General features: G+C 38.5%; 1 protein-coding gene across 2 annotated transcripts in view; it reads right to left on the bottom strand.

Moving 5' to 3' along the window:
* Window positions 1-115: 115 nt before the first annotated feature.
* Window positions 116-14253, bottom strand: part of DOP1A (DOP1 leucine zipper like protein A) — an 87733-nt gene continuing 73595 nt past the window's right edge. Inside the window, exons 27-39 of one of the 2 annotated variants that reach the window (XM_007445880.1) lie at window positions 13535-13601; window positions 13237-13381; window positions 12984-13063; window positions 12033-12142; window positions 11623-11772; window positions 11414-11475; window positions 9763-9915; window positions 8521-8657; window positions 7580-7635; window positions 6499-6663; window positions 3360-3489; window positions 2207-2263; window positions 116-421 (exon numbers count right to left, since the gene is read on the bottom strand). In XM_007445880.1, coding sequence (XP_007445942.1) covers window positions 116-421; window positions 2207-2263; window positions 3360-3489; window positions 6499-6663; window positions 7580-7635; window positions 8521-8657; window positions 9763-9915; window positions 11414-11475; window positions 11623-11772; window positions 12033-12142; window positions 12984-13063; window positions 13237-13381; window positions 13535-13601 — 1618 coding nt within the window. The remainder of the gene's footprint in view (window positions 422-2206; window positions 2264-3359; window positions 3490-6498; window positions 6664-7579; window positions 7636-8520; window positions 8658-9762; window positions 9916-11413; window positions 11476-11622; window positions 11773-12032; window positions 12143-12983; window positions 13064-13236; window positions 13382-13534; window positions 13602-14253) is intronic. The other variant, XM_007445881.1, reaches the window with a different exon arrangement.

The following is a 14253-nucleotide window of genomic DNA, read 5'->3' as shown; positions in this document are numbered from 1 at the left end:
ATAAAAAAAAAAAAAAAAAAAAAGGAAAGAAAAGAAAAAAAACTGTACAACTCAGAGCAATGTTTGTTTTAAATAATTACATTTACATTCAAACTAAATGGAACCACTATGTTGCTCAAGTTTTTATCACCCCTTCCAGAAAATCTTTTTCTACCATCTCTTCTATTTTTTGCCTGGCTTTGCTGGAAAATGGTTTGTGGTTTTCCAGCTTCATGTCCTTGCTCGGGAAGGTGTTTGAGTAGAGGACGGGGCTCCCTGAGTGTCCTGCGCATCGGCTGGTGACTTTGCTGTTGAACACTTGGCTGAGCACGTTGAAGAATGGCAAGAGCTGCTCAAGGCTGCGCACCGTGCAGACGGTGAGCAGCAAGTGCCCCGGCTCCCAGCCCAGCGCTCTCCCTGAGTTGTCCTCCTCCGGGTTTTTCTGCAGAAAACAAAAAGGTGATTGTTCCCAACAGACGATACAGTATGTGAGGAAACTTAAAAGAATATAAACATCAGCAAACAGAGTTAAGAAATGAATACAAGTGATGACATTAAGTCTCCATTCCAGACTTGCTAAAACGTTTGCTTCTAACTGAGGCCTTCTGGTGCCAATTATTAATTGTACATTGAGGGTCTAACACTGTAGTAATATTTTCCAACTTGAATGCACAAGTAAGTTTAGTTATTAGCTGAATTAGTTTTGCATAGGGACTGTCAAACCCAAAAGTTCATGTTGTGCTTTGCATATACTCAAAAAGCTCCCAGATTTCTGGATCCCCACTGATGTATCCGAGGACTAGGTCAAAATGACTGAAGAAGGGACAGAGAGTCTTACACATTTCACTACTAGCAAGTCAGTCAATTACCTGGTGGCCAAATGGTTTAAACTTGCCACAAGACAGCAGCAGAGTCAACAGTGAATCATTACTATCAGCACAGAGAAAGGAAAGGAACTCCCAGGAGAGACCCTGCCATGCGCTTCTGTGTTGTGCTAAACCACATGGGAGCAAAGCTGGACCTGGAGTCAGAATAATGCCAGGGTCAGGGCCCTGGCTCTGCCGCTTGCTTACTGTGGGTGTCCTGGGCAAGTACGGAACAGTTCCTCACTTATAAGATGGGGCGATGAAGAGAATGTATGTGAAAACTCTTGTCAACTGCATTAACACGACAATTTACGTACTTCAAGTAGCTAGTTTGAGAAGCCAGCTAAACTGTATACACACAGCTGTAGACATCGGTCTATCTAGAGAAAGTTCTGAGAGAACTGAAGATGTTTGAACTGGGGCAGAATCATAGATATGAAAACACACTGAGTAAAGATAATGAACTAGAGAGAAAAAACTATCAGTGGGACTTAGGAAGCAGAATTATAGTCTGTCATTATTTGTTAACAAATGGAGTTTGCCTTCTAAGATGAGATGTTGCTGAGAAACTTGCATTGTTCACTTAATATTTTAATATCACTAGTTTCCTAGTGGAGAAAACAGATGCAAAATCCAGCTTATATCTTGTGTGTGCTTACAATGTTTGCTTATTTTAAAATAAAATCCTGTTTTAAATCAGTTTTCCTTTCTCAAAAGTCTACAGGAGCAAACAAGAAAAAAAGATCATCTAGTTCTTTATCTATGGCCAAATTTAAAAAAAAAAAAAGAAAAAAGAAAAAACAGCTATTAGTTTATTTCTTAGTACAAAACCGCTTTCCTTTCTCTCACCTAATAACACTGGCTTTAATGACGGTCCAGGACTGATGACCGCACCACCGTCAGTCCCCTGAGTCAGAGTGCAATTCAGTAGTCACGAAAGGGTCTACAGAGATGCATTTACTCTGAGGGGAAACGAGTAATACGCTTGAACCCTTGACACAGCTGATTTTCAAATGTAAGGAAGCTATGATGTAACCTTTTGTTTATATTCTTGTCAAGATGTATCTTTAAGAGGACTTTTATTAAGCTCTTGACCAAGAACAGTGCACTTGTTTTATAGTGTTTCTGCTTTTCTGAATCAGAACTACACCACCTCCTCAATAATAAAATTAACAAGTCAAACGTGTTTCCATATGGACTATTTCTCCTTTCACTGCAACAGTCTACACTTGAAGAAAGACTTCCTTCCTGTTTACCTCTCTTGTTCTGTTGAAATCCAGACCTGGGTTTGTGTCTCGAGATTTGGTCCAGAGGTGGCAGCTTTTGCTGCCATACTACAAGCATCAAAAAGCCACCCTCACCTGATGCTTGGCCATGTCCAGTCCCTCCAAAGTCACTGTCTTAAAGTCCTCCTCGTCCTGTGGAAGGAAAGAGGAGAGCTCATAGCCTTTGCTCCAGTGAAAAGTGGGCTTGGCCATGAAGACCTTGTTTAAGGTGTTTTGGATGGGAAAATGCTTTCCAATCAAAACATTTTTTATTCTGTGGGACAAGTGTTGTGCAAAAGACTGTCATGTTTATCCCTCAGATAAGGGAGGAGTTTTATAAAAACTTTCATTACTAATGAAATGCAGGGATGACAAAGTACATGTGCCTATAATCACATTGCTTCCGGATTTGTTGTCATGATAATTTTTTCGACCCTGCAATATCAACATGAAAGTACCCAAGTGCTCTCCTAAACTCTGGACTCAACTTTCATCTTTCATCTCTTCTTTTACTTATTAGTCCCTAAAGAAACAACTTGATTTGAAATCAAGTTCCGCATGTCCTTCAAGGACACTGTCCTCCATTCCATCTCTGGAGTGTGTGGAATGTGCTTTAGGAGCTGCTGCCTGAATAGGGGACCCCAGAAGAGTGGAAAATTTCTGAGCACTCAAAGCACATATTACAAACTAGGGCTCGCAAAACAACCCAGATCGTCCCCAGATTGTACAATTTATTTTTGAAATTTTCTGAATGCAAGGAAAACATGACAAAAGGTTTGTAACAGAGGCCTACTGATGAACATAAGAAACTCACTACTATTTTCTTGGGTAAAGATCTGTAATTAATTAGCCTGATGCACAGTGGAAGATGCACATAAGATACGATATAAGTATATTTTACAAATTTAATCTTCTTACACTTAACAAAAATTTAAAAAAGAACGCAGGGCTTCCCCGGTGGTGCAGTGGTTGAGAGTCCGCCTGCCGATGCAGGGGATGCGGGTTCGTGCGCCGGTCTGGGAGGGTCCCATGTGCCGCGGAGCGGCTGGGCCCGTGAACCATGGCCGCTGAGCCTGCGTGTCCGGAGCCTGTGCTCCGCAACGGGAGAGGCCACGACAGTGAGAGGCCCGTGTACCGAACCATGGCCGCTGAGCCTGCGTGTCCGGAGCCTGTGCTCCGCAACGGGAGAGGCCACGACAGTGAGAGGCCCGTGTACCGCAAAAAAAAAAAAAAAAAAAGAACGCAATACCTTTGCCCTTTTCCGAAGAAGCTTTGCAAGTCGTACTACGTAAGGTTTAAATTCTCGTTGATGTATGCCCTGCCTTCTCACTTCCAAACCGGAATCATCTGAGGCTTCTGGAATAAAGGCCCATCGGTACCTACGTATAGAAGAATGATACCAGTATCGGTAAGATGCACGCTGTGCCATCTAAGACAAGGCCACATAAATCCAGTAGACACATCATGACCCCACCACTTATACAGATTCACATACCAGCTGTGCCACTTGTAGCCCTGTCACCTTGGGCATGTTTCTTAACCTGAGCCTTTACCAGTAAATAAGGACAATATTAACTACTTCATAGAGTTGAAATGAGAACATGAACATTTGTAATGAACAAATGAAATTTGGAAAGTACTCAACACCATTTTTTCCATGTGCACAACACAAGTAACTTGACAAATGTTTCTGTGCTCATTCATTACTATATAGATAAAAATCTCCAACATTTATTTAAAATTTTGTCTTTAATAAGTAAAATTAATATCTGTCTATGGAAAAAACTCAAACAGTATAAAAGGGCAAACCAAAGAAAGGCAGTCCCCTTCCCACCACAGGCTCCACCAATACTGCCAGTTTCGTATATACCCATTCAGAGTTTTATTATGCATAAAAGAGCACACAGTCACACAAGCAACCCTCTCCTCTTTTAATAAATAAAATGATTGCTGCTTATTTTAATTACACATCTTGGAGATAAGGTCATATAAAACAGCATCCTTTTTAACAGTTACATAGTACTCCAGGGCTTCCCTGGTGGCACAGTGGCTGAGAGTCCGCCTGCCGATGCAGGGGACGCAGGTTTGTGCCCGGTCTGGGAGGATCCCACATGTCGCGGAGCGGCTGGGCCCGTGAGCCATGGCCGCTGAGCCTGCGCGTCTGGAGCCTGTGCTCCGCAATGGGAGAGGCCCCAACAGTGAGAGGCCCGCGTACCGCAAAAAAAAAAAAAAAAAACCAAAAAAACAGAAACATAGTACTCCAGTGTTGGAAGGTACTGATTCAACCAGTCTCCTAGACTGTCCGATTTCTTGCTATTACAAATAGTGCCATAATGGATACGCTTACGTAACTGCTGACTTTTATGTGTGTCTGAGAGGACAGTGAGTGGAGAAACCCTCGGATACAGCAGAATTACTGGCCTAACGATAATCTGTTATTTTGAATTTTGGTAAATATAAACCTCTCTGGAGAAAAATTAGACAATATCAATGTACTCTTCCAACAAGAGTAAGAACATCTCTATTGTTAAGGGTAAAAGGAAGTACACTTTTAGATCTTTAGCATTCTGATAGTTATTAGTAACTTTAATTGGAATTTCTCTTATGAGTATCACTGAGCACCTTTTCGTATGTTTTACAAGCCATTCCTTTTCTCTGAACTATTTGTTAACCCTGTCATTGGCCCATTTTTCTATTGTGTTATCCATTTTTACATATTAAGCAAGTTAGACTTGGTCATATACATTGTAAATATCTTTTCCCAACTCAATGCTGCCTTTCAATCTTTATGGTATTTTTTAGTCACACAGACTAAAAATTGTATGTAACTAAATTATGAAATATTTTAAACTTTTGAAATAAAATCATGCTTAGATATTACCCTTTCATCAAGATTATTAAATTCTCCATGTTATCTTTTATTACCTTATAGATTTTTTGAAAAAAGACAGTAGTTAAAAGAAAAAAACTGTAGTTGATACTACAGCATTTTTATCTCTTTTCTGATTCTTGACAAGTAAAGAGGATAAACTCATTTTGGCTCTCATCACAGAAGCTGAAAGGTCACTGCTGTGAGCATGACACTCTCCCTAGAGCATGAGGACTGTAGTGTCTGTTACCTCTGTGAACATAAGCATGCTAGTTAATTTTGGCCACTTTCCTACAATTCTGCTTAGTATCCTTTTCTGAACTTCTTCAGGAGTAACATCAGTTTAACAGACACCCAACCACTGAAATTCATTAAGAAGTGGATATATATGCTTTTCAAATGGAAAAAAAATTAAAGGAACTGGAATTAATGTAAAAAAATTTCTAGTTCTTACCATTAAATTTAATGAAAAGTAAGCTTGTGCAACAGAAATTTTTAGAGATTTAAGTATATACAAATATAGAAAAAAGATTCTGGTATCTTACTCTTTATCCTATTAATATTCCATTCCAGAAGAATAATGTAACACAATTTTAGATATTATATAAATACATATTTGATCATGTGGATAAATTCTCAAATTAGCTACATAGTGATAAAGCAATCTTATACAGTTTGCCTATTGTTTTAAAAATTTAAATATGAAAAATCGTAAATATTTTTGAGCACTTATGAACAAGGCATTTAACTTACGTCAATTTCCTCCCTATTCCCCTCTGCCATTTCTAGTTCAATTCACTATCATCTGAAAGAAGAGCCTCCTTGTTTCCAGTCTTGCCAACCTCCCATCCTTTCTCCAAACTACACAGCCAAAGTAAAATTTCTAAAATACAAGACTGATAACATCACTTCACTCCTTAAAATTCATGCTTCAGCGGCTTCCCACTGTCCTTAGTTAAAGTCCAAGTTCTCGAATATAACTCGGGCCCTTTCCAGCCTCATATCTCAACATGCTGCTCCAGCAATACTGACCTTTCAACACTGCAGACACACCAGGGCCATTCCAACCTCTAAGTCTTCACCCCTGCTTCCCCCAGCCATCACCCCACCTCCTCAGTGTAAAACTCCCCTCAGGCCTGCTCTGACCCCTAGAGCTCAGAGGGGTCTCCGCTGTGTGGCCTCACAGCATCCTGCACAGCTGTTCTCAGAACACCCACGGTGTGTTAACGGCGTGTCTCCTACACTGGACTTGAAGCTCTTAAGTCATGTATCCGGCTGCCTCACGTGTGCTGCCTACTCAACTTGTTGACTGAATGATCTGTCAGTCTTAATATACCCACAACGGCCATTTCTGATACCTTCCAACAACTGTTGCCCTACCATCCTCCTGCCAAAACAATTACATTTTAATAAAAATTATGAATACTTCAACTTACACAAAAAAACTTGATCTTAGATGTCACCAACCAAAGCAAATGCATTTCAAAAATATTCATTTAATATCCTTACTTTTACTTACATCTGAAACTGAGGAAGATTTTCGGAAGGCAATGCCAGAGCCAGATCCAAAAATTTGCAAGCAGAAAGATAGAGGTTTAACCACCGCTGGCTGTTATATGAAGTAGAAAAGCCATTACCTCCTGTGTAGGTTGTCTCCAGACCAGCCACAGAGGGGCCTGAAGTCCTATAAGCAGGAGACAGTGCTGTCAGCAGTTGGACCCACTTACAGGTAATTCCTGGAAAATCTCAAAGTGCCAGCTAATATTTTTCATAATCATTCTGATAAATGTACCAGTAATCGCTAAGCAAGTTCATGACTAAATTAATATTACTGTTCTCAAATCAAAAATTAATTTTTCTTCTTTAAATTTTAAGAATGTAAAAGTAGTAGAGAATAACTTGTTATACTCGAGAAGTATAAAAATACAAGCTGTAAAACCAAGAGGCCTCCCTACTACCCAGTGTCCTTCTGCAAGGATGGTGGGAGGGAAACTTTCTATAATAATCAACACAGTTATTAGTATAGGAGACTCTCTTTTATAAACCTAGGATTAAAGAAGAGTAAAATATATTCAAGACACACAGTGTTAAAGGAACTTTTTAATTTATAAACTTTTTTGTACAAAAATTCCTAAATAAAAATAAATTATATTTAGTCACATATTAATAAACTGCTTCTGCTAAAAAAAAAAACCCAAATTTTAGTACATTAAATTGAGATCATCCTGGAAGATATGGACATTTGTATATCTTAGTTACAGGTTACCTGCCATAATAGGTTTTGCTGAATGTTTCAGGAAAAAGATCTGACCTACTAAAACCAATACTGCTCACATAGTTGAAACAGTATTGCTTTAAACTAAATTTGTGTCTAGAGGCCAAAGGCCACTCATGTTGATAGTTTAATTCAGCCTAAAATACCTAAGGAATACATGAAACTGTATTATACCCAAATATGATCAATTGGATAATAACAGACTAAATACATAAAGTGTTCAGATAAAATAGTGTCTATACCCTCCTAGTTGTAAAGTAATGTTCTGGATGATTTTAGGATACTACATACTGACAAGACTAAATCAAAATGAATTACATATTACCGTGAAATGTCTTCATCAGCAGTGAGTTCCTGCTCCATCAGTAAAAATACCTGTACCTGAAGACCATGGAAAAAGTGTCAAATGTTTATTTAAACCTTCTTTCAAGTTATCTTCAGGCTATATTTTCATTAATCCAAATACAGATTTTAGGATACAACTTTAGAATCTTTAAATTATACTTAGTTTCCAAAAGTAAAACTGAAAATTCAGCACAGAGCCTTGCTACTAATTTGGCAGAGGTGAGACAAAAGCATGGTCTTATTTGGTGATTATGGAACAGAGATACAGTTATTAAAAAAGGAAAAATATTAAAGCCAATTTCTTTGTGGGGAAGTTATAATGCTGGGTTTTCAGAGTTATAGATTCCCGTCCCTTTCCTTTCTCATCTCTTTCCCCAGCTCCCCAGGTTGTTCAGATGAGGGCGACAGGGTATGGTTTGGGAGGGGAACGGACGGGTGTAGTGGGACTTAGGAAGGTTTTACTGTTTGGGGGTTTACAAAATCTTGTCAAAGTCTCTCTGAAGCAGCTTACCTGGGTAAGTGCTGCACTTCAAGAGCGATACATGCCCTATGTCAGGCCATCTAAATCTAGCTAAACCATCTCTAATCACTCTCAAGGTGCTGCAAAAGGCAGGAACCAGGCCTGGCAGCCATGACAAAGTTAAAACTTTGGTGTAGTTGAGAATGAACTAAACCAGATCAGACGAGGTCATGATTCGCAAGGAGCTAATAACTGCTAATGTTGCATATTTCAAAGTTTAAGCTGTATGGAGACAGAATCTGACTTGTTTTACTATTTTCATCTGTACAAATTTTCAGTAACAGGCTTAACTAGAGTTCAGTTCTCTTCCAAGATTGGTTTTTATCCGGTAAGCATGCTGATGCTTGTCACATTGTTTTATAATTTAGATTTATTACCTAATTGAATTAAAATTAACTCACAAGTTCTGTGATCATGGTAGGCCAGAGTGAGGTAAGGTGTTGTGGAGACATTCTTAAAAGTAACACTCTGAAGAACAGGAACACTTGAGAGTGAAGAGTTGGCACCTGGGGCAAACGGAGACTCTCAACCAATCTCTCTGAAAGAAATACAGTATATTTTCAATATCAAAACAGAATCATTTTCATATAAGCTTTTCTATATAATCTAGTTCAGTACTTCTCAAACTATATGATGATCAACTTTTTAAATAATTTCCAGTCTGTTGCAGATCAATACTTTCATAAAATATAATAAAAATGAATTACCAGAAAAAATCAAATTAAAGAAAGATAAATACAATGCCATGTTCTTATTACTAGATTCAACAGATTCTATCACATTGCTATAAAGGCTTACAATGCTTACTCTACATTTCTGAACTTATCATGGATGGAATAACAGACTGATACTGGTCCATGTATACACTTTGAGTAGCACCGATCTAGTCGACTTTAAAAGAAAATCACAGGACAAATAGTGTGCATGTTGCACACTGGACATTAGGTATAAAGGGTCAGAAAAGGAGTAGTCACTTATCTTCTGAGAGAGAGAAACAATCTCAGTAAAGAGATGACAACTGTCATCCCCAACCCCGTCCCCGCACAGCCTGCTGAGGCTGGCTGCTGCACAAGCACACTAACTCAGCAGCAAACAATACTGCCTGGGGCAAGTTCACTCCCATCATGGAGCCATCTGGTGGCTCAGGGTGATGACTGCCCTGATACCCTTCGGGACACAGAGAGCCACCAAACCCATCTGATGAAGGTTATCAAAAACCTTATACAACCCCCAACCCTGGCCCCAAACTCTAGATCTCCACCAACTTCTAGCTAAAATAGCTAATATGCCTCTATTTCAGACCCCTCCTTTAAAGGTGTATAACCTCTCATCCACAACAAAAAAACCCACTAATATGCCTGTCTGCAGTAAAACAGTCTTACACCTCGTTCTCAAACATGAATTCCTAGGAAATTTGACCCAAACAATAAAATGGAGACCATGTTTAGGCAAGTCCTATAAACTCAGTGTTTGGTTTCTTTTACATACTGGTGATGATAATTTTTGTCATTTCAACAGAACAAATTTCTAATTCAACAACGTTCTCCCTATCAACGCTTGGTATATTTCACCCCAACTTACAACTTATGGATGGTAATTTCTAAGGAACCAAAAAATTTGGAAAATAGTTTTCCACTATTTACCTTGTATATCTGGAAGATATTTCTGATACTGGTCAATTTCACTGCTAAAAATAGCAAATGCTAATCTCTTCAGAAGCATGGCTCTCTGCTCTAGCTCCACGTCACGGTTTGCAAAGAGATTAAGTGAACTGCTCTGAGCCACAGCTACACGAGCTGGAAGAAGAAGAAAAAGAAAAGCAAGTGAGAGAGGCTGTGATGTAGTCATCAGGCGATTTGAAAAAAGATGATACTGTTTTTTGATTTTAAGACTATCTAGACCCTATGACATCCGGGAGAGAGGACCTCAGGGTAGAGGACTTGGGGCTCCTCTCCGAGGCAGAAGGACTGGCAAACAGATCTAGCATATACAAGCCAGAGGACCAAGGGGTGGGAATTGCAATGTGGAGAGAGAAAAAAATTTAGAACTGTACGTTTCAGAAGGTAAAATCACTAACAATGCCATTTTATAAAACCCTTTATTATTTTAGGCCATTTGCCGAAATCCTTCTCATTGCTTTAAAACTTTCTGGCCTGGCCAGGCCTAGCCTGCCCAGCTCTCCTTCCTCATGTCTTGTACTCACCCCCATTCCCTCTTCTGCAGGCACACTGTCCTGCTTGCTCTTCCTTGAATTCACCGAGCTTGTTCCTACCCTGAGACCTTTATTATTTTTGTCCCTTATTCCTGGAATACTCTGTCCCTAGGCCTTCTCATGGTTGGTTTCTTCAGTTTCACATCAAATATGAGCTCTTGAGCTGTTATTTAAAATCTATCGTATCACCCTATTTCCTTCACAACTTCTTATTACTGTCTGAAATAACCTTATCTATTGGATTAAGGTGAGCATAATGCCTGGCCCATTTTGTGTCTTTTAATAAATAACTGTTAAATAGATGAATCTGAACCTTAAAACAAACCTGTGAAGATAGAATATGCTGTCCCTTTTCCAGAGGGGGAAACCGCAGCTTGGGTTAAGAACTGACAAGAAATTCTACAGGTTCATCCAACTCCACTGCTATTTAAGGTCATTAGTTTAATAACTTTCAAACTTTTAGAAAACCAAGAAAACCTTTTTTTTCCAGATTAGATACTATGAGGAAGCCTAATATATAAGCCAGTAAGATAGAGAAGAAATGGTGCGGAGAGCGATTCTGGCCTTCCTGGCCCCTCTCTTTCTTCCTTACGAGAAGATAAACACAGCCCCAGGACTCTTGTGGCCGAGCCATGCAGTGTGTGGGATCTTAGTTTCCCGACTAGGGATTGAACTCGTGCCCCCTGCAGCAGAAGCTCAGAATCTTAACCACTGGACCGCCAAGGGAGTCCCCAGAGCCCCAGGATTTAGAGGGAGTTGTTTGCTAGGTTTGCTCCTATTGCTGCCTTTCTCAGCCTCCCTACCTGTCAGTCTTTCATTCGTTCAGTGATTACTTATTGAGTGCCATGTTCTATGTTACGTGCCGAGGAAACAGTCTGGAGACAAATTTGACATGGCCAAATAGTTTTACTTATTATTTATCAACTATGTTGTCCTTTTTAAGGTTTAACATTATGTTCCTATCGGGTACTAAGTATAACTTGACAAAGCTAATTCAACAGTTTCTAGAAAACAGCAAAGTAAATACGAATGGATCCTGTAGAGCAAAGACACTGCTTAGGTTGTCACTCCACAATACTCACTCATCAAATCTCTAAATGTCGTCTTATCATGTGTCATCAGATTGTCCATAATTGCTCTCCAACTGAAAGAGACAAGGATTATGATATGTAAATAAGATTTTGTTGTTGTTTATTATTATTAAAAAAGTGTTCTACTTTGCAGATGGTAGTTGATTTCAACAGACTTTGTGAGATGCATTATCATGTTGAATAGAAGCAAGATGACTTACTGATTAACACAAGAGGCATCCATCTGAAAGAAGCTGGGATCCATAAAGAGGTCAAAGGCTTCTTTTTTCCAAGCTCTCCGTGTGTACTGATACCCACTAAGGCTGCTAAGCAGCTGGACACAGGCTCGATAACTAGGGGCATTATGTGCACTAGGAGGAAGGAAAACCACTTTAAACTGTATGTTATAACTTTAATCACCATATTACGTTATACCTAAGTGGTCACATTTACCTAAAGCACTGATGGGAAATAGAAAGCACTATAAGAGAAATAATTTTTTTTAATCACTATAATTCAAGGTAAAAATAAAGTCATTTTGTGGTAATTCCAAAAATGGCGATAAAGGAACACAATTTATTTTTAACAGAGTATGAGTTAACTAACACATCTAGTTAAATAATAATAGTACCTGTGATTTCGGAGGTAGGGCACAACATAATGCATGATATTTACAAGTAAAGGAATAACCCGTTCTTTTTCATCACTGTAGAAAACCATATCCAAAAGATGAGCCAAAACCTAAAAAAAGTTAAGAAATGAAATGGAACGTATAATCTGAGAGCTAAAACTGACAGCACTTAGAGGTGGTTTTCAGTCTGTAAGAAAATCTAGAATACCTTAAAATTAGAAAAACCTAAAATCAAATCTCCCTAAGCCATTTTTACATGAATGGTTTCTGCCACAATGGTTTTCTCCATTATAACTACAGGATATAAATATGGGCAAATTTTGCTATTTCTAACCAAGACAGGGAAGAAGAGAAAAAGAGAGGTTAAGAACCTTCCAATGTGACACTGAGTAAACAGCAAATTTAAGACTAGAAGCTCAGTATTCCCTTCCCCTGACTGGGTTACGAGGTGGCCTGGGGAAAACCCAACCACATGAATTGAGCTGCAACTCTGTCAGTTTGGTCTTAGTCACACTGTGCTAACCTCTCTCTGTAACCACATCTGTGAAGGGGAAACAAAAATGCCCTGATAACGGTATAAAAGAGAGCATGTCAGAGGATGTATATAAAAATGTTTGGTAAACTGTAAATGCTTTGTAGTGGCAAGCATCATTATACCACCTCCACCCTTCCCTACCACACTGTGATACAAAAGCACTTATCATTTTTAAAAAGTACACTTTTAAAAAATAGTGCATGGGGGGGGAGCAATATCTAAAGTTATTATCACTAATATTTAACAAACTACTAACCTGAATGCAAAGTTAAAACTTTATTTTACATATTGATTTCTTGAAGTACAAAACAGTTTTTCAAATTAAAATCTTCTCTGTAAGAATTACTTGCTAATATTTAATTGTGAAACTGTTTACTTGAAAGTTCATGTGAAAAAACCTGATAATGTTTATTTACCTCAGAGAGTAATGTCAATGCATGGACACTATATACAGAAGGAGTTATGTTTGAGGTTTCCATTGCAGGTGATAACATATCTAAGTAAGAGAAAAGACAGGTAAAGATATGGTTAGGCTTCTTTCCCACTGAAAAAAGCTACCTGCTAAACACAAGAAAAGAGATGATTTTACTGTACTTACAGTGCTGACTGCAATAAATTCTTAGTGAATAGATGCCTACAAATATAAACTTAAATGTCTGAGATCAATACCTTCAACATCAGATTCCAAATTGGTTCCATCTACCATTATTTTGGGAGAAGGTTTAACTTCAAGATTTCGCCGCAGCCATGTTGTCTGTTCCAAAGAAGAACCCGCGATTGCACCAATCGCATCCACTATTTTATGAGTCACATCCTGAAGAAACAAGGATAACCCATTATATCTATGTATGTACACAGGCGCACACACGAAACTTCACAGATGATCTTATCTGACTTCCCCATTTTAGACTTGAGGTACTGAGAAACACAGAGTTTGCGCAACAGCTCTCAATTCAGAATGACTTACCTGGAGGTCTCTTTGGTCTTTTTTATTTTCCAAACTAGGGTTTTTCATAATAAACTCATTCAAAACCCTGAAAGGACCAAAGAAAAAAACAAACAGGAAATATAAGTATAAAGAAAATGATGCAATCTAATTTTTCACAGTGAGCAAGTGGTTTTGTGGCCTGAATTTCTTCTATTTTATATGTTTAATGAATGTATGTATATATGGATATCCTATGACTCAGGTGAAACGCATAAACATATGCATGAAAGACCTGTACAAGGATGTCTGTAACAGCATTATTTGTAAAATCCAAAACAGGAAAGAACCCAAAAGTCCAGCAACAGAAGAGATAAACTGTGGCATGTTCATACAATGAAACACCAAACAGCAGTGAAAAGGAATAAATTATAGCTCCATGAAATTATGTGTGTGGGTAAATTTTATAAACATACGTTGTGTGAAAGAAGTAGACACAAAAGAAAATATTTATATATAATTGTTATTCAAAACAAGACAAAATTTATCTGTGTTGTTAGAAGTCAGAACAGTGGTTTATCTTGGGGTGAAGGGAAAGGACAGTAATTGGGAGGGGACCTGAGGGGACATATGATGTCTTATTTCTTAATTTAGGTTTGTGGTTGAACAGTTGGTATGTTCACTTCATAGTAACTTGTGGAGTTGTATGTGTTTTATACATCAACAAAAAGTTTTAAAAATACCCCAAATCCCACCAATCT

Source organism: Lipotes vexillifer, unplaced genomic scaffold, assembly GCF_000442215.2.
Source record: "Lipotes vexillifer unplaced genomic scaffold, Lipotes_vexillifer_v1.1 scaffold413, whole genome shotgun sequence".
Taxonomy (NCBI): Eukaryota; Metazoa; Chordata; class Mammalia; order Artiodactyla; family Lipotidae; genus Lipotes; species Lipotes vexillifer.
This window is presented reverse-complemented; position numbering and strand designations above follow the sequence as displayed.